The sequence below is a fragment of the Lates calcarifer genome, linkage group LG20 (assembly GCF_001640805.2).
Source record: "Lates calcarifer isolate ASB-BC8 linkage group LG20, TLL_Latcal_v3, whole genome shotgun sequence".
In the NCBI taxonomy this organism is placed as follows: Eukaryota; Metazoa; Chordata; class Actinopteri; family Centropomidae; genus Lates; species Lates calcarifer.
Genome location: NC_066852.1, coordinates 3,197,149 through 3,216,726, shown reverse-complemented (window position 1 = coordinate 3,216,726; position 19,578 = coordinate 3,197,149). Strand labels below are relative to the sequence as shown.

General features: G+C 39.3%; 2 protein-coding genes across 2 annotated transcripts in view; one reads left to right on the top strand and one right to left on the bottom strand.

Moving 5' to 3' along the window:
* Nucleotides 1–1,274: 1,274 nt before the first annotated feature.
* On the top strand, nt 1,275–18,727 carry lig3 (ligase III, DNA, ATP-dependent). Its single transcript, XM_051078767.1, is given in 23 exon segments — nt 1,275–1,365; nt 2,176–2,264; nt 2,370–2,953; nt 3,820–3,948; nt 4,734–4,952; nt 5,055–5,206; nt 5,305–5,457; nt 5,459–5,472; nt 6,567–6,644; nt 6,743–6,911; nt 8,604–8,759; nt 9,861–9,992; nt 10,121–10,200; nt 10,780–10,867; nt 10,954–11,031; nt 11,148–11,271; nt 12,216–12,358; nt 12,473–12,547; nt 12,997–13,143; nt 13,783–13,933; nt 14,664–14,743; nt 14,899–14,982; nt 15,485–18,727. Coding segments are annotated over 21 exon segments (3,042 nt in total). The 5' UTR covers nt 1,275–1,365; nt 2,176–2,264; nt 2,370–2,397; the 3' UTR covers nt 15,719–18,727.
* The window catches only part of rad51d (RAD51 paralog D), a 16,163-nt gene continuing 14,413 nt past the window's right edge, over nt 17,829–19,578 (bottom strand). Inside the window, exons 9-10 of the mRNA XM_018693782.2 lie at nt 19,311–19,478; nt 17,829–17,969 (exon numbers count right to left, since the gene is read on the bottom strand). Of these exons, the coding sequence (XP_018549298.1) occupies nt 17,871–17,969; nt 19,311–19,478 (267 nt within the window). The 3' untranslated portion in view covers nt 17,829–17,870. The remainder of the gene's footprint in view (nt 17,970–19,310; nt 19,479–19,578) is intronic.

Sequence of the window (19,578 nt, the reverse complement as noted above, 5' to 3'; positions counted from 1 at the left end):
CAGTACGTTTGTTTTTTAACCGACTATGAAGCTGTCTGATGTTATGTTCTGCTAGGAAACAAGATGAAAATGGCGATGCATGAATAAGATGAAAATATTAATTACTGTAGGAGGTATACAATAATAATAATAATAATAATTAAAAATAGGGGGATTGTAAAACTTCATATTAGTAAAAGATGCTGAGTGTAAATAAGTGAGTTATTATGAGTGAAGTCCATTTGATCTACCATTTCTGTTGAAATTACTCGTACTAACTTACCATCTACTTAGGTTTTAAAACTAGCTATTGAGTTATGCATGGGTTAAGTGCTCCGGTTCAGCAGATGGCGGTGTCTGCATCCTGCTGTGTATTTAAAGGTCTGTCGTTTCTCTATATACACGAGCAAACGAGCAGTGTTGCCCCTGCAGCCCATGCTGTAGCTGCCTTGGCTTTTAGCTTTGTGTAGCTCCGTCAAGCTCAGCAAAGTTCACATTACATTTACCGGAAATAGGCAGCTAATCCTTCAAAATAAAGCATGTCTACGACGGTCATTACTCCATTTGTCCAGGGGCCAGAATTTTACTGAGCAGACATTGTTGGGGACTTTCAATAAAAAAAAGATTTACACTTATTTAGACCTGATAAGCCTATAATTGTTACATATTTTCACTGATAAAATTAATGTAATTTATGTATTTCTTTTTTACGCTGTCCGTATCAGTGTGAACAGAGAGATGGGAAATCCATTATAACTAGATATTAGGTCTAACTACAAAATGTTCTCAGGTCTTCGCCAAGAGGCAGATTCCGGAAACGTATTTGAAGAATGCAGTCATAATTGGCGGGAAATGATAATCAACTATAACCGGTTTTGACCATGTTATTGGTCTGCTTCAGCTGCCACAGCAAAACTGGTTGAGACCAGGAAATATACGAAACAAATTAATTGGTCAAATTTTGTAGTTTTACAAATAGTAAAAATAAGAAAATATATGAAAATCAATGTGCAGCGGTCAATGTTAAGGAAAACAAATGCTAGATATGCTAAATACCTCCTCGCGTTTTCTGAATTAATTCATATTCCGCGATCCAGGTGAGAAGCTTTGGCGGGCCACCTGTGGTGATCACAGGTGTTCGAGGTGGAGCAATAGTACGCGCTTAATGTACAGAGGGTGTAAATAAATTATTTTTTTTAATAAAAAATAACACAAATTTCTCCTAATGTGGCTTTTATTTTTGAAGGGCCACGCCGGAAGTGTATTGCCTCTTCTTCTATTGTAATTGAGGGTTTCTTGACACTATTTGAGCTGTTGGCTAACAACAATGAAGAGGAGGGGTAGAAATTTAAACCGTGCTGTCGTATTTTACTAAGCTTCTTCAAGGTATAGTTCCTTTTTATGTGCAGAGATATTAGCGACATGTCTAATATTTTTTGTTAGCTCCTGTGCATGTAAGGTAGCTCGGTTAGCCGTCTGTATGTAGAACAGAGAAAGTGTGGCTAATGCTAATCCACAAGTTAACCCTAACAATTGCCTGCGTGTCGTCAAACTTCCACGTATCTTCTGCACCCAACGTTAACATGTATAAATATTTAACTAGAGCATTATAATTGTGGCTGTCTTTAAACGTGCAGCTTAGGTGAACTTTTAAGTCTAATTTGCTGTTAAAATGCTGCAAGACACATTAGCAGTTTGTGTGTTTTGTTGAAACGTCTCACCGCCTTTTGTTAACAAATTAGTAATGTAATGCATATAATGCAGTGTAGTTTCTTAGTCTGCATATTTATATGGCATATTTCTCAAATGCTGTTCTTGAAAATTATAGTTGGATTAGCATGTTATTATAAGTAGCTAATAACATTACCATCTTCTTTGTAATATTCAGCGGCGTGATGCTCCAGCAGCTAGCTTTGTGTCTTCAAAACAGGTTTTTACAAAAAGATGTGTTCAACTTATGTACTATGCATAGCACTATCTATGTACTCTTTATGTCATGTTATTTATTACTTAGTTGGTTAACCCTGTCTGTTCAGAGATAGAACATATCAAGAAATGAGTCGAGATTCTTCTTCTTCTGCACATTTTCAGACATTTTGGTTGATTACACAGCTGTTACTAATGAGGAGAGGTGCTAATGTAACTTCATCTAATCAAAATATTGGATTCTAAACATAAGTGACGAAATTTGACCAGTCAAGGGTCAAGATGAACTGGACACTATGGGAATCAGTTGCTGGGGGCGTACTTTGGTCCTGAAACCTGGGATGAACTGGCCAAGCTGAGTCAGTTATGCTGGTTTTAGTAATGTTTGATATGCCAAGGCAGCTTTTATACAGAGCTAATAATAATGACTTCTCTAACTCTTATGTCCCTTTGCTTTTTTTAAGGTTGTAATTTGCCCACCATCACAACTGGATGCAGAGATCTCTTATTTTGTTAGCTCCCAAGACTGCCTGTCTACGCCTACAAACTCCTCGAGCACTTGTTAGGAGTCAGCAACTCTTGAAAGCGTGTAGATCCTTTCCTGTCTCTTCATGCTTTGGACATCAACTACCTCCACCCGTGTATGTGCTTAATTGTTCCAGGGCAATCTGTACCTTGTCCATAGTATCCCATAATCACAGCCTCCTCCAAAACTATCTTCCTCGGTATTCTCCGCATCGGTGTTTCTCCAACGAGCCAGATATGGCAGAGCAGAGGTTCCTTGTGGAATACGCCAAACGTGGCACTGCAGGTTGTAAGAAATGCAAGGACAAAATCCAGAAGGGCATAGTACGGATAGGGAAGATTGTGCCAAACCCTTTCAGTGAGTCTGCAGGGGAGATGAAAGAGTGGTATCATGTGAAGTGCATATTTGAGAAGCTGGAGAGGGCAAGAGCCACCACGAAGAAGATTGAGGACATCACGGATCTGGAAGGCTGGGAGGAGCTGCAGGATGAAGACAAGGATCTCATTAACAAACATGTTTCAGGTACAACAGACCCACACCCACATTTACTGTTTTATATAATCCAAAAGCCATATTTATCATGTTCAATACTTAAATACAGTAAATAAAATTATTGTTTTGTTTTTTGCATTTGTTTGTGCTTTAGATTCAAGTGTGTACCTTTGTAGGGAGCACATAAACAGATGATATAATGATATTATTACACATTTAGAAAGTCAATGAAACTGACCAGAGGCTGCAATGCAATGGAGAAACACTTTTCTGTCCACTGAAGTGTTACCCAGTTAGAGAGCACCGGTCAATTAATACACTCCAAGTAAAAACTATATAATGGGCAAGTCATTCAGTGATATATAATAAAAAGAAATCAGAGGCACCACATATCAGTACAGAGTTCTCTGGAATAAGTCTTCCTGCCATTATTAATATCTGTCTGACCTTCTGATATCCAGTAATTAGGTTCTTTTGGACTTACAGTGTATGAATTTAAGTATTTAATGTGACTCCATGCAGGGTGTGTCTGTCATTATGGCACCTAATGTCACCTTACCTGTTCAGCCAGTACAAATAATTAGATGACTTAACAAACCAAATACAATGCTACTCTATCATGTGATGTAGTTGTACCTGGGCTGTGTAAGGGTTTGCCTCTTTGTACTGCATAGAGGGTGTCTAGCATGTACACATTTTGTATGCGTTGTCATATTGCTGGGAGAGAGTGTATGAAAGTACATATTATATATATGTGTAGTCATACATTTATGTGACATTAAAAACTCATTCAGTGTTCATTCATCATTCATTCATGTGTTCTTGTTAAAGGCTTGAGCATTGAAATATGGTGTCTCACATCGTTCTTATTGCTCTACACTCGTCTAATCTTGCAGACCTAATGGCCAAAGTCAATGCAAGTCCAAAGAAGAAGGTGCAGGGCAAACTGAACACCACAGGCCAGCTGATGGGTCCTCCTGCTGACCCATCTGTCAACGCTCCACGCAAGTTTTCAGGCTTCACTGGTAAGAAACGACAACCAAGGTCAAACAGTTCCTTATTTGTACTAGAGCCTTTTACAGAAGAAGAAACGATACAAAAAGCTGCTCAATGAAAAGTAATGGATACAATAACATGATATAAAAGTGGATAACTTCTCTCTCATCATTTTCATGCCACAAGAGGAAATTCTTTTCACAGCAAGGCAGTATAAGAATATAAATAACTAAAATATAAACCCAGTAAAGACAACTGTGGACAGTGAGAGCGCTGGTGCTTGACACGCGATACAAAACGCAATAAAAGGTTCCAATGATAAAAGAAAAATGACACCAATAAGAGGAGGGATAAGATTAAGTTTTCAGCTGTGTGAGGGTAAGAGGCAGTTTTTGGTGTATTGAAATTAAGAACACTTATTGCACGTGGGATAAATAAAAATTTGAACCAGTTGCACCAAATTTCTAGACCACAAGGTCTCATTAAGAAGATGGTCTGGATTTGCCTTGATAGATATAGCACACTTGATTTGTATCCATAGTGTCAGCTACAATGTAAGGCATCAGTAATTAAGTGTTAGAATTTAAAACATAAGCATAAATAATGACGAGCAGCATTAAAATTTGCATAGGCTGAGAAAACAGCTTGGGAGACTCAGCTAGGACAGTTAAAATAAAAGCTGAAGTTCTATAGAAGCCAAATGATTCCCTTAAAAGAGATGAGTAAACTCTGAAACCTACTAATAATCATTAAAGCTGTTTCAAATCGGGAGAATGTCACCTTGATGTCCGGTTGATGTCTACTCTCCTGTCAGCTGCGAAGGCTGGCACCTCCAGCAGCTCAGGACCATCATCCTCTTCCCCCGCCAAAGCCAGCCAAGGCAGCGCTCTGTCCTCCCAGCTCTGTGACCCCCAGCACAAGGACTGCCTCTTCAGAGAGTTTCGCAAGCTCTGTGCTATGGTGGCAGAAAACAACAGCTATAATGCCAAGACACAGATTATTGAGAAGTATCTCAAGAAGGGCTCAGCTGGAGGTTGGTGTGGTTTGTTTAATCAGCACGACAGCATCTGACAAAATCCAAAGCCAGGATTTCTGAGTAAAAAACTGTCTTAAACTTACTTTTCTGTCATTCTAGATAAGTTCCACGGAGATCTTTTCCTGACCGTGAAACTGCTCTTGCCAGGCGTCATAAAAAGTGTCTACAACCTCAATGACAAGCAGATTGTAAAACTCTTCAGCCGCATATTCAGGTGTGACCAGGATGCCATGGTGCGCGATCTGGAACAGGTCTGTGATCCATATGTTCTCACACATAAACGCTCCTGCTTTGTGAATATTATCAAAAGTATGACACTTACAGTACAGTTGGTGTCTTTGTTTTTAAGGGCGATGTATCTGAGACAGTGAGGATGTTCTTCGAGGAGAGTAAATCATTTCCTCCGGCTGCCAAGAGCCTACTGACCATCCAGGAAGTGGACGCATCCCTGACCCGCCTCGCCCAGCTGACCAAGGAGGATGAGCAACAGACTGAGCTGGAAGGATATTGCCAAAAAGTAATTTCATTTCCAGCACATCATCATTTCCATATTAATTAGGCTGAGTAGTGAAGTTGTACAGAGAAGGTAATTGATTAAAATAATAAGGACTGCAGACCTGCTGCTTTTTGAATGTATCCAAAAACAACAGAATTGTTCATGTGGCAGAAATTCAGATATAATCTTAACATACAACTGTTCAGTGTAGTTACGTCTGCATTACACAGAGAGGTGTTTCTGTTGTTTAGCCCACTCTCACTGATATAAATGGAGTGGACAGAATAATATAAACACCTCTTTGTATAATGGAATACTGCACCACAAACTACATCCTCCAAAATTATCTTAAAATTGAATCAAACAATCTCAGTAAAAACTGAACATTCTAACTTTCATAAACGTAGGATTTAGTGCGGGACTGTTGTATTAGACTGCATTAGTTTTTCCTAGGTGTACATAATTAACTGCCTACTGAGTGTATTTTAGTGCTTGTAAACAGTTTACTTCACCACTGTGTAAAAGCCAGGGAGACAGATTTTGTGATTTCTTTTCTCAGTATTTTTAAATGGTGTGATTATTTGTTTCCACTTGTTTAGCTTGTACTGATTTTTGTTAGTATTTGTTGGTTTTGCAGTTTTGTCTTTTTAGATTATCTGCCTCAGGCAAGCCTAACACACACACACACACACACACACACACACACACACACACACACACACACACGACATCTTTATTTGACATTCCACCCTCCACAGCTGCAGACAGCTCAGCTGGACTCTGTTTATTTGTCATATAAAACGGACAGAAGCATTATTTTGTCCTGTACTGAATAAAATGTCTACTGGTGTTATGTGACATTTATATGGAAAAACAAGTCATATGAATCATTACATTACATTACAGAACAACAATCTCCCAACATTCTTTCCACATTACTTACAGTTTCTGTGACTTGCAGTCCAGTTAATGTAAATGTTGTATATTTACTGCTTTTGTATTATTATTTTAAACACTCTGTGGTCATAAAGATGTCTGCTCCATAAAGTCCTGTAATACTCCAGCACGTCACAGCTTTTACCCCAGTGATAATCTACACTCTCTGTTCATCATAGATGCACCAGCAATGACCTGAAATGCATCATTCGACTTATTAAGCATGACTTGAAGATGAATGCCGGTGCAAAACATGTGTAAGTGTCTTAGTCTACTGTGTAGAAGTTAATATACACTATGTTCTTTAAACATTTAAAAAAGGCTATTGATCTTTTGTTACTGCTTCTTTATGCAGCCTGGATGCTGTGGATCCAAATGCTTATGATGCCTTTAAGGCCTCACGTAATCTGGGTGATGTGATCGAACGGGTGTTGAGGAATCAGCAGGAGGCGTCTAATGGTTCAGGACCCAGGAAACTCCTCACTGTGGAGGCCTCTCTCATGACCCCTGTTCAGCCTATGTTGGTGAGTATTTCCAATGGAATCCAATGAACATGACCTCCAAGGAATGACCTCATTTAATTGTTAAATCATTACACATCATGTATCCAGCAGAGGGCCAATACTAAAATCATCTACTTTAGCTTTAGGGCAAGGTATGTGGGTTATCAGTGAAAATAAACCCAGTAAATTAGAAATAGATTTCCAATAAGACTGTAATTGTTGCTTTAATACTTTGGGTTTATAAAAGAGAAAAGTTTAAATAAGATGTGACCTTCTGCATTGTGAAAGTAATTCAATGTGATGCCTTGGTCTTAATGACCGAGGCGCTGTTAAACCTCTTGCTTTAAAGGCCTCAAATTTGTAGTTTTTTTTTTTATATATACTTTTGTATGCAAGATAAAAGATTTAGAGAAAACAAATTTCTTTTTTCTTCAGATTAAGATGACCATACACATTAAACAAAGCAAGCACACCTCCACATATAGCATTCAGTAACAGGGGATGGACTGTTTGTGACTGACTTGATCCCCAGTTTCCATCAGATTAGGCAAAAACTCCACAAGATGTAGAAAATATGATGTTCACAGTGTTTGCAGCTGATGCCTCTGACCAAACAGGCAGCAGCTGGTCCTTGCAGATAACTCTGTACTCTAAACATGAATATGGTGAATCCCCTTCTGCAAATGCAAGTATTAATTCAGCATGATTTAAACAGTTTCCCCAAAAACCTACAGACCGTTAAATTTCACATTACACAGCAGACTTTTAATCACACACACTATGAAAGTAAATTGAAATTCACTGCAGTTATATCATATTTTAGTTTACAAATGAGTAGCATGGTCCAGTTCCCAGCTTCCCACAGGCTTACAACTTAAGTGTTTTCAGTCCTAACTTCTTTCTCTCCTTAACATCAGTTCACAAAAAGCTCCATTGCCCTCTGTTACATCCAGTACACACAATAGCTGAGGGAGAAACATGAAACAGAGTCAGGAGGAGTACGGACATAAAATTAAGTATAATTTATTTGGATGATGTGCTCTGAAATGCAATTAGTGCACACAGAGCAGCAGGTGAACATTCAGTCATATTACCAGCCTAGTCATATCAATTAGTGTAACAGCATAGTATTACCAGACCACATACTGGTACCACACTGAAAGGAATTAATTAGGTTTTTGTTAATGACACAAACACCCGTTACCATGGAAGTGAGTTCATGATGCATGCTTATTTAGTAAAGGGCAGGTTTGTTTGCTTTCACTGTCATTAGTACTAACCTTACCTCTACCCCTTAATCCTAACCAGTTCACTAGGTGGCACTGTTGTGAAAGACTAGGGTCCTAGGGATGGAGTCCTTGGACAGCGGTCTTAGAACTGCAGCCTCCTCTACTGCAAGAGCATAATATTGACAACGTCTCTACAGTGATGTCAGACAGGGCAGAAAAAATGACTAGACAGGTTGTAAACAAACAAAGTTCAGCCTGACTGAAGGTAAAACCACAAGTGAGCAAACCAGAAATGTCCATTAAAAATAGGAAGGATAGCCACAAGTATTACACCACGATTGAAAATAAATATATCAGAATAATCCTTTATGGAAACACTTGTGTCAGTGGACCAACCAGGGAAAACTTTTAATAAAATGTAAGCATAAGATTTTGGTTACCTGCTGGGAGCTTTGTGATTGACTGTTTTCCTTTGTGATTTCAGGCAGAGGCATGTAAATCCATCGAGTACGCCATGAAGAAATGCCCCAACGGGATGTACTCAGAGATCAAGTACGATGGAGAGCGTGTGCAGGTCCATAAGAACGGAGACAACTTCAGCTACTTCAGCCGCAGCCTCAAACCAGTGTTACCACATAAAGTCAGTCTCATCACACACACACACACACATACACATATATATATAGTGCAAATGTAAACACATAACCGCACAGTCAATGCATGTATGTATATATGTATTCATGCAGAATAGAATGTCTCTAGGTTTGCCCCTGCAGGATAAGCAGCTTAAAGGTATTATCCTAGTGTGAAATTCCGACATTTCCCACAGCGATTTTCCAGCATTTACTTTCTCAGCATGCGGCTGATAGCCTTAAACATGCAGGGATAAATAGCTCCACATCACATTCATTAGCCCATTTAAACCACTAGAGGTAGCTGCTGTGCACAGAATACATACCTCACAGCAACTTTGAACCCTAGTAAATTTCACAAAAGAACACCAAGCACTAAAGCAGAAGGAGGAAAAGCCTTGGAGCTTTGAAACATGACAATATGTACAAGCCTTGTGCCTCCGCTCATCGGGATACTTGTGGAGGCTTCTCTGTTCACACAGTTCTGCGGGTGGCTTTTTAATGAAAGAAATCTCTCTTATCCAAGCTGCTCACAAGGAGCTTCGCCCCCTTGCTTTTCCAGTTTCTGAGCAGCTATCTGAGACTTCTCATGTTCTTTGTGGTTTCTGTTAAAGCGTGGCCCAGTGTTAGCCCTCTAACCTGACTGGCTGTAGACATGTTTCCCTGTGTGACCGCCATGCCTGTGCTCCCATCAGCCAAATGGCTGATTATGCACCCTCGGCCACTGTAATTAGGCAATTTATGTTAATGTTAGGTTAACATTCTGTGGGGGTGGGAATGGGGTCTAATTACAACAGTCCAAGTTTCCTAATGCTTTTTATTCTGATAAATGATGACACTGTAAAACTGTTCAGATCATCCACCACAGAGTATAATGAAGGTCGATAGTGGTGAGAAGCCCAAATGTGCTGTGGCATGCCATTTCATCTGCACTTTTTTTTTACAAGTTGACAATAATTAGGCTTATTAATTACTTTTTTACAGTGTCATGCCTATTAGAAATTTGGGTTGCTGCCAATCTCTTAAGTCCTGCTCTAATAGTTCTTTGAAATGCTTCCTATTTTTACTCCGTGCCTAAGCCTCTGTGTGTGTCCATGTTGATGTTTCAGGTGGCCCATTTCAAAGAGTACATCCCTCAGGCTTTTCCCGGAGGCAACAGTATGATACTGGACGCTGAAGTCCTCCTAATTGACACAAAGACCAGTAAACCCCTGCCCTTTGGGACCTTGGGCGTACACAAGGTGAGAACACCAAAGCCAATTTGTCCTTTCTTTTTTGTCGGCAGCATGAATTTTGTCACACAGCTTGTTTTTGGATAAGTCACTGTTGTCACACGTCATGCTTTCCTCTCTCTTTCCTCTCCCTTCAGAAAGCAGCCTTTCAAGATGCCAAAGTGTGCCTTTTTGTTTTCGACTGTATCTACTTCAATGGCGTGAGCCTCATGGAGAGGTAATGTGTTCCACTCCAGCCAATATCTTAAAAGCATATTTTTGTTCCATTGTACAAAGAATAACCCCTGATGGGAATGTTGCAGGCATGTGCTTTTTAACACGGTTAGTAAGATGCTCGTCCAAACCTCAACAAACACCTTTCTACTAAAGCATTTTGTTCTGTCCTTGTGGTTGACTGCTCTGTGTTTGACTCAGTGTTATTTATGCAGTGTTTCCAGTATTGTTTTATGTGGGGATCCCATTTTCATTTTAGCCTCAGTTTATTTAAAGGTAATTTTCCTTGTGGGTTTGGTAGTTTTACTTTTTGGTAATTAGTTTTCAGTACTATTTTAATTGTGAACAAGATTTAATTATTGAAAAAACTGTGAGCGAGTCTATAAAAATATATCTACATTTTTCACATGCAAAAGCAGCTATTTTCCCCAAACTAGTGTGTTTCATTAATTTGTGTATAAAATTAAAAACTAAAGCTCTGCCCCATGCTACACTTTTTGTCACAGGTTTCATTTACAGTAATAACTACAGAAATACTATAAGAAGCTGTCTTACATTAATCCACTGGCATTTTATTCTCCAGGCCGCTGCGTGAACGCAGGAAGTTCCTACATGACAATATGGTGGAAGTCCCCAACAGGATCTTGTTCTCAGAGATGAAACATGTCACTGTGAGTAAAACTATGATTTTTGGCTTTCTGTTTTTTTACATCTGCAGTAGCAAGGATATCATTTTGTGTCATTTTTTGTGTGTCAGAGGGCAGCAGATCTGGCTGATATGATAACTCGTGTCATCAGAGAGGGACTTGAGGGTCTGGTGCTAAAAGACATAAAGGTGAGGTTTTTTCTTTGTTTGTTTGTTTTTCCCTGGTTTGTCAAGTTATACTTAGAAGTTTAATTATAGATGTAGCTGAATGATTACAGTGACTGATGTGTATATCTGTGTCTCAGGGCACCTATGAACCAGGAAAACGCCACTGGCTGAAGGTGAAGAAAGACTATTTGAATGAAGGTGCGATGGCAGACACAGCTGACCTGGTGGTGCTGGGGGCCTTCTACGGAAAAGGCTCAAACGGTCTGTAAAGCTCTAACCATCCACCACAGTACATTCATTTCTTTATGCAGTGGACTTGGAGTTTGCTCCAGCCCCTGATGCTTTATCTTACTTGTTCTGACAGTTTTAGTGTCCTTTTTCTCTATGCTTAGACACTTCCTCTAAGGTGAGGAGTGTGACTCTGGGGACTCCCAAATTAGCTAAGCAAGACAGTTTTACTATTACTGTTAATTTTTAATAATGCTATGAAACTCTGTTCAATGATCAGTAGGACCATTTTGCAAACAGTGTTCAAGTTTCAGCAAAATTGATATTTAATGTGTTTTAGTAAGGCTTTTTATTAAACAATAAGATTTAGTATGATCTGTATTCTGTATCAGCTACAGTCACATCTTCAACATAAAGACTAAAATGTGTATATGTTCATATATACACAAAATATATAATTTGCCCAGGGGGTGCCCAAACATTTGCATACAACACTAGTTAGACCATATGGTGAAATGAAAAACAACACAATTTTAACTTCTGCAACACTGTGAGCTCAAATGAACACAACATGCATAAGGATAGGTTGTTACTGGGTAACGCATATTAACAAACAAGATATGGGAGCCATTGAGGAGGCCGGCTAATGAGCATATGAAACAATGGAAGCATAACAAATGTCAAAACAAAGGTACACATCTCCAAAGCATGGCTAATAAAGACAGCTCATGCAGTGTGAAGACAGTCTAATAGAGCAGAAACAATAAATCAGATGAAGACACTTGTCATAACATACTGGAGGACAAAAGTGGGAAGTAGAAAACAACAGCTGGGAAAAAAGACCATAGGAGTGGATTTGAATAGGGCTGTTTTGGGAAGTTAAGTTAAACTATACAGTGTAGATGTGCACTGACTGGGTATGAAGTCACTTCTCTAAGTTGTCTTCCTAATGCCAGGTGTCTTCTTCTACCCACCAGGGGGCATCATGTCCAGTTTTCTGATGGGTTGTTATGACCCAGACTCTAAGAAATGGTGCACAGTCACCAAGTGCTCTGGAGGCTACGATGACGCCACCCTGGCCAGGCTCCAGAAGGAGCTGGATGTGATCAAAATCAGCAAGGTCAGAGAGGATCCACTTACAGACCTGCCTGGAATATTGAGCTGATGTAATAAAATTGAAAATGAATCGTGTGTGTGTGTGTGTGTGTGTGTGTGTGTGTGTGTGTGTGTGTAGGATCCAAGCAAAATCCCAGGCTGGTTGAAAATCATCAAGAACTATTATCCAGATTTCATCATCCGCGATCCTGAGGTGAGATTTCACTATTCAGCACATTTGTATTTCCCAGTGGAGCCTGTTCGTGCACAGCCTAGTTGTATATCTGGGTACTATAGACCTTTAAATGAAGTGATCAGTTAAAAATATCTCTTGCATATGTCGTCAGCAGGGATGTCTACAAGTAAATTACTCTCAGACGTGCTGAGATAATGACCACTCACGCTGCAGAGCTGGGAAATGTGTTTCCAACCTGCACATTTACTGAAAATAGTCTTACATGTACATACTTTTTAGAGAATGAAAACATTTGATTGAAAATGACCCTTTGTAGCTTTAGAGTTTGAAATGAAGTCCACAAACTTCTTTCCTTAAATAGTAATAATCATAGGGTTTTTTTGAGCTGAGGTGATGCTTGGTCTTTTTTCATTTAATGGAAAAGCCAGTCATATATTTTCCTTTCATTTATTTTTCACCTGCTGCAGCAAGCACCTGTCTGGGAGATCACAGGTGCAGAGTTTTCCAAATCAGAAATGCACACTGCTGATGGCATCTCTATCCGCTTTCCCCGCATGACGCGCATCCGTGATGACAAGGACTGGAAGACTGCCACCAACTTGCACCAGCTTAAAGTAGGATATCACTATTTAGATTTACACGTGCTTTGGTGTTAATGATGCATAGCTCTTCCTGGGTACAGGAAGAATGAATGTAACTCTGTGTCCTTTTTTCATTAGATACTACTTATTGAAGGACATGACTTGTAGAAAGGAGTGTTTGTAAATGCAGTTAACTGATGGTAACATGGGAAATAATTAACCACCATCACATAATGATTAGGTTTTAATGAGATCAGTCACAAAATGCTGTAAGAATCAGCTGCTCATTTGATACTAAACACTTGAAATGTATGTCCAGGGATTGTTGCTAATTACTTTCCATCTCTACTGTAATATATGATGGAATATGGCTGAGGAAGGGGAGGCCAAGAGATATAGGTGATGGGTGTGGTAAATAATTAAGGCCACTGTTGAACAAAGCACCCATGGGGCTACCTAAGTTAGATATGATTTAAATGTTGAGGAGGAGGAACGAATTTGCAGTCAGAGTCATCCAGCAAACTCTGACAAATGAGCTGAAATATTGGCTGAGGCAGTAAAACATGCCTGCGCTAAATTATTTCAATCCAACACAGGCCTTCAATCTCTTGTGACACGAAACATTACATTTCTTGGCTGAAGCCCATGTTGTCATTTCATCACTCTGCTTAGGAGCTGTTTCGCATATCAAAGGAGAACTGTGACTTTAAAGTGACAGCCGGACCGTCTACATCTAATGATGACAAGGGCTCATCAGGAGGGGACAGCGGAGGAAACTCCCCACCGTCCTCATCCCACAGAGGTCCTCCTCCCAAGAAGACCAGTGAGTACACAAGTGTTACTGTTTTCATGCTATTTACGTAGTATACATTTCTGCTCATGCTACAGTTTGATGTGAAATAATTTAAAGTTACGAGCCGTGAGGGCAGGATGCTTACTGTTGAGTGTTCAGACTGCAAAACATCATTATCATTTAATCTGCAGGTACATTATTTCATTTTACCTGTGCAGCTATCAGAGAATAGTAAAGAATGTCTGCAAAATTACATTTTCAAATTGCTCAATTTTCAGATCCTTATATCATCCTCAACAGTCAAAGTAGTAACAGCCCAGCCATTAGCTATCATCTAGCTCGAGATACTCCAATTCTGTTATTTTCCTTAAAATCACTTTTCCTCCTGTCACTCTGTATTCATGGAGTAGAGTCTAAGCCTTGGGACAAGCACACATTTTTTGCTTGAAGTTGAAATTTTCAACTCATGCAGACACATCTTTGCCTTCACTGGCTTCACCCACAGCAATGTCAATATGTCCCCATCATTTACACGTCTTTTTAAAAGACAGTTTCAGGCAAAGACAGGACAAGGACACAGTCACAGAAAAGTGAAATGTATGGCAATGTATGCATTTATTAAATAAGGTCTGTTCATCAACTTTAAATTGACCTGGAACACAGAGAGAGATGTGTTGATTGACTCGACATTCAGTTAAATGAGTGAGTGCTGCAATGCTGCTTTATTCTACATCATCAATAACATGCACTCAATTTTCAGGCAACAGCGCTCCACCTAAACCGAAGGTGGTGAAATCTCAGCCTCGCACCCCTGGCTCGGAAGCACCAGTTGCCAAGAAGGTATTGTCTTTTCTGCACAGCACACAGCATGTTCACATGACAGACACCTGCATTATTACAGTAATCCTGTCAGACAGCTGTGACAGTAGACTGGAGCTGCTCAGGCTACACTTCATGCAATAGTGATGACCTGACTGTGGTCTGTTTACAACCAGGCGAAGAAGAGTGAAAGTGTTCAGAGCAACGGACAAACCAAAACAAAGGCAACCTCGCAACTGCTGGAGCCAAGAAATGACAAGGTAGGTCAACAACAGGTCTCGCTTCCTTTAACTGTATGCAAACAAGTGCACTGAAACTGTCATGGTGCTTTAGAAAACATTTCTGAGGAGATAATGAATTAAGTTGATGTAAAAAAATATTAAAATTCTGCTTTTTAATGGCTCTTCATCTTAACAGCTATTCAGAATAACCTCTAGTGTTCGAGTGTGACATTTTACTAGAGCTAAAATATTAATAAGTTCATAAATTAATAACTGACTTTCTTGGTCAGTCAAACATTTTGCTAGTTTTACTGGAGGACATCACTTATGTTGTTCCAGTTGTGATAAGTTGTGTTGTGGTAATTGCAGAATTAAATCACATTAAATTAATAAACATATGAGATGTCATCCTGCAGTTTTGTAATAGGTGAATACCATGCAGCTTTAACATTATTAAAACTTAAATAAAACATGTGAACAGTCTGTTTGCATGGATTCAGGTGAGGGTGTGTCTTGTGCTGACCGTTTGTTTTCCCTGTAGACTCTGCTGGACATCTTCAGCGGGGTGAAGCTTTTCCTGCCCGTCTCAGTGCAGGACTTTGACAAACTGAGGCGCTACTTTGTGGCGTATGACGGAGACCTCGTCCCGGACTATGACACCGCCTCAGCCACACATACTCTGGCTGAACCTGAAGAGAACAGCCAGGCCCAGAAGGTCACACCCAGCTGGATCTGGGAGTGTATCCGCAAGAGACGCGTTGTACCTCCCTGTTAATAAGAAGAAAAAAGAACACTGCACATTTTATACACTGCGTTTACCTGTAATGCACATCAGTGTCACTTAAATGATAACTCTGGTAGTTTTGAACCTGATATTGATATGAACCAAAATGTTTGGAATCAGTGCAGGAATGAGCAGCTGCTGCAGTGTAATCCACTGGGCAAAAGTACATGTCAAAGTACATGCACTGAAGTGCTTGTTTTTGCCACTGACAGATTGTTGCTCAGATTGTTATTATAAGTGTCTGAGAACATAATGGATAGGATTCCTACAGAGACAGACCTTTTCAGTAAAGAATAAGATCCTGTGCACAACCACACTCCATTGACAAAAACAGTAATTTTACTAAGCAGAACACAGGAGCTGACAGAATACCACTGCCTCGACTGGTTTGTTTGTGTCATTATGTGACTTTCAGTGGTGGGAGAAGTATTGTGTTATTATGTGGTGCTTTTACATAAGTACAGGTACCACATAAATAGAAGTACCACACAATAATACAAACATAAACAAACTAACCGATCAAAGCAGTGATATTCCAGTAACAGAACAATGAAGCCTGGTAGTGATACATAGAGACGTTTCTGGTAAAACAAAAAGGATCTTACTCTTTAATAAAAAGGTCTGTCTCTGTAGGGATCCTGTCCATAATGTTGGCAGACACTTGTAATAACAACCTGAAGCCTGTCAGTGGGAAAAACAAGCACTTTATTCAGTGTACTCTGACAGACACATGCACCATTTGTTTATATTGCAGCAGCTCACTGCAGCTACTTTACTGATTCCAAAGATATTTGTCTCCATCAATCATTTACACTCTAAACATGGCAAAATAAAGGTTTAAAAATATCAGAGTTACCCTTTAAATCCATGTTAAACCACATGAGCAGGGTTGATCTTTCTGCTTTGGGGACATTACTGTGACATCAGACACTGTCCATGGGTTCACTTACCCACAGTGATTTCTATTTATTCTTTTCAAGCCCTTTGTGTTTTGAACATTTGCAAACCAGCAGGGGCCACATACAGCATTCATTTACTTGCAGAGTTTCAGTTTTTGAATGCTGGTGATAGATGTAGAGTTTTCTAAGAAAATTCACTGAGACGCGGTTAAATCAGCCACACGAATAGAGTGCAGTCCTGAAAAGCTTTTTAAAAAGAGATCATGTAACAAATCACAGAACGAACTTGGAAATGAATATGCAATTGAAGTAAAATAATGGGTTTCAACAACATGAATGATTTTTACTGTGACAGGGAAACATTTGTAAGGTATTAAACCCCAGCTCATGAACTAGGAACAACCAGACTGGTGGGCCACTGAATAAACAACGTACTGATAAAGATAATAAAAATGCCTTGGTAACATCATTCTAATGCTATTTATATCCTTCAATTTGCACTGCAGCTACTTGCAGTAAAAGCAGCCATATTACAAATAGGACGTTAATGGATTTCTGATGACATAACCACTGCCCTGCCAAACTACTGCCTTCCTGTCTGAGATAAGGAAAAAAAACATTTTCCTAAATAAACATTTTGGAGAGTGCTGTTCATGTTCTCAAATTTGCCAACATCATATGAGAGGAATTAGTTGTTTTAAAAGGCTTCCTCCTCCTAAACCAAATACATTTCACTCTGATTCTAAATCATGAGACTGTACAATCCGATGAGATGCTGAGAGGGTTTTTTACTGCAGCTTCCTGCATCTGAATGGCTTTCAAGGATAATTCAGATTTGCTTCTTTATCCCTGGGATACTTTAGGCTATGAGGTGGCTTAATTAAATGTTTGAATGTATTAAAGCTCTGATGGAGCAAAATCCACATGAACCTGCTCTGTTTCCCCGAAAAGATACACTGGAGAAAGAACTCCTTTGCCTCCATATTCCTCCCTCCCAGGCTAAAATATTAATACTGCAGTCGATGACTGACAGAGCATCTCAAAGGAATATACTTCCAGTGTCACGAGCTAAATGGATATATTTTGTAGCAATGATCCTTTTAATTGGCATTAAGTTAAGCAATTATTCAAATGATCAAATATTTGCATTCTGCTTCAAAGACACATTTTCTTGCAAATCTGGTCCAGACACTTTCACTAACCTTTGGTCGGACATTTTGGCAGAGGTTTATATTTGGCTCTCGTCAGGAATCAGTCTCATCCAGTTTTCTCTTTCCCAAGGAGGGTCCTCCTTTAGATCGACTCCACCACTGCAAGTCAAACTCTTCTTTGATGTGACAAGGCTAGAAGTGGAGCAGACGACAGGGTTGATTTAGAACTACTTTCCAAAAAAACTCTGAAATATAAAACATTAATTTTGGCTATGTTCATTTTGAAAGCACTCATTTCATTTCAACTGATGGACCAACTCCAAAATATATAATTAATGCAACTGTAGGGAGGAAAAAATACAAAAGTTTCATCAATTTCCTTCCACTCACTATTAGTCAATTAATGTGTTTGCCATTCTGTAGGTTGGAGTTTGAGGTGAGTTTTGACCTCTTGAGGGGTTACAGGCTTTTCATTCAGACACTCTGGTGCTTTCACTAACGTTTCTGTTGGTCTGTGCTGTTTTTGAACATACATGTAATTTTATTAATGCAAAATAAAACAAAAGTGTAATTGGAAAATTACAACAAACCCATGAATCACTTAATCAAACCTGCCACACAACTTAGGCTCATATATTATTACTTTAGTCGAGGAAACGAATGTGTGTTGGAAAGTCTTCGAGGGTTTTTGTGTATTGTTTTGTATATTTCCATGCAAATGTTGGTTTGTGTGGTACAGAAATCAGTTTGAAGACGTTTTGAGTTGTGTAATTCATAAAGTGAACACCAATACTGGATTAATATTACTACAAATGACAAAAATGAATGCATACTTCATGTTCACTATGATAGATTACACAATTTAAGGAAGTTTCAAGAGGCTAATACTGTATTTTTATAGTGAATGAAAATAAATTTGAATCCAATAAACGCCTCTGCTTCTGACTGCAGTGGGTTTCCACTTAAAACTAACTAACACTTGAAAAATAACTGCAAGCACTGAAGTCTTTTGAAACATTGTACAAGAAAAAGTAATTTGTTAAAGTAGAAATAGGTACAGAAATAATGTTGTGACAGTGGACACTAGCTCCAAACAGCAGTCAGTGGGACTGTTAGAAGATATAAACTTCACTAACAAGAAATCCTACTAAAGTATTCTACACTGTTATAGGGGTCAGGTCAAACTCAACTCGAGCGCTCACTCAGGGTTTAGCATTTTGTTTTGTTAGTGTGCGTACATGGCACTGGAATTGTTTTTGGGGTTAAAACAGCCGAGCGTCCTGAATCTAAATCAGGAGAATGAGACACTACTTTTTGTTACAGCCTGTCTTTGTGAATTAGAAAGATGAGATTAGTATATTTGTCTTATTAAAATCTCTTTATCAAACCAGACCTGTTTTACAAGAGCAAACGAAACTTCAAAGTCTCCATTTTAACGAGACGTTTTGACATTCGCCTCTCAAAGAGACTGCTTTAACTGAATCAATACGGAGCTACAGCAGATGATGTGCAAGTCAATGCTGCTTGTCGTACCTGTCTAGAAGACTTGATCAGTGTTGCAGAGCGCAGACCGGGACGGCTGACGGCCACGGCCTTCTCTACTCGCTCCAGCAGGACTCTGGTTCTGGGGATGTGACTCCACGACACACCAAGGCCTGGCTGCACCTCCCCGCTGCCGCCTCTCGTTACGTGGTTTGTTACCTGCAGGCCCAGACATCATGTTTAGTATCACAGCATTTCTACATTCTGTTTTATGATTTAGTATAGCTTTCCAGAGATAATACAAGCTTTAGAAGAGATG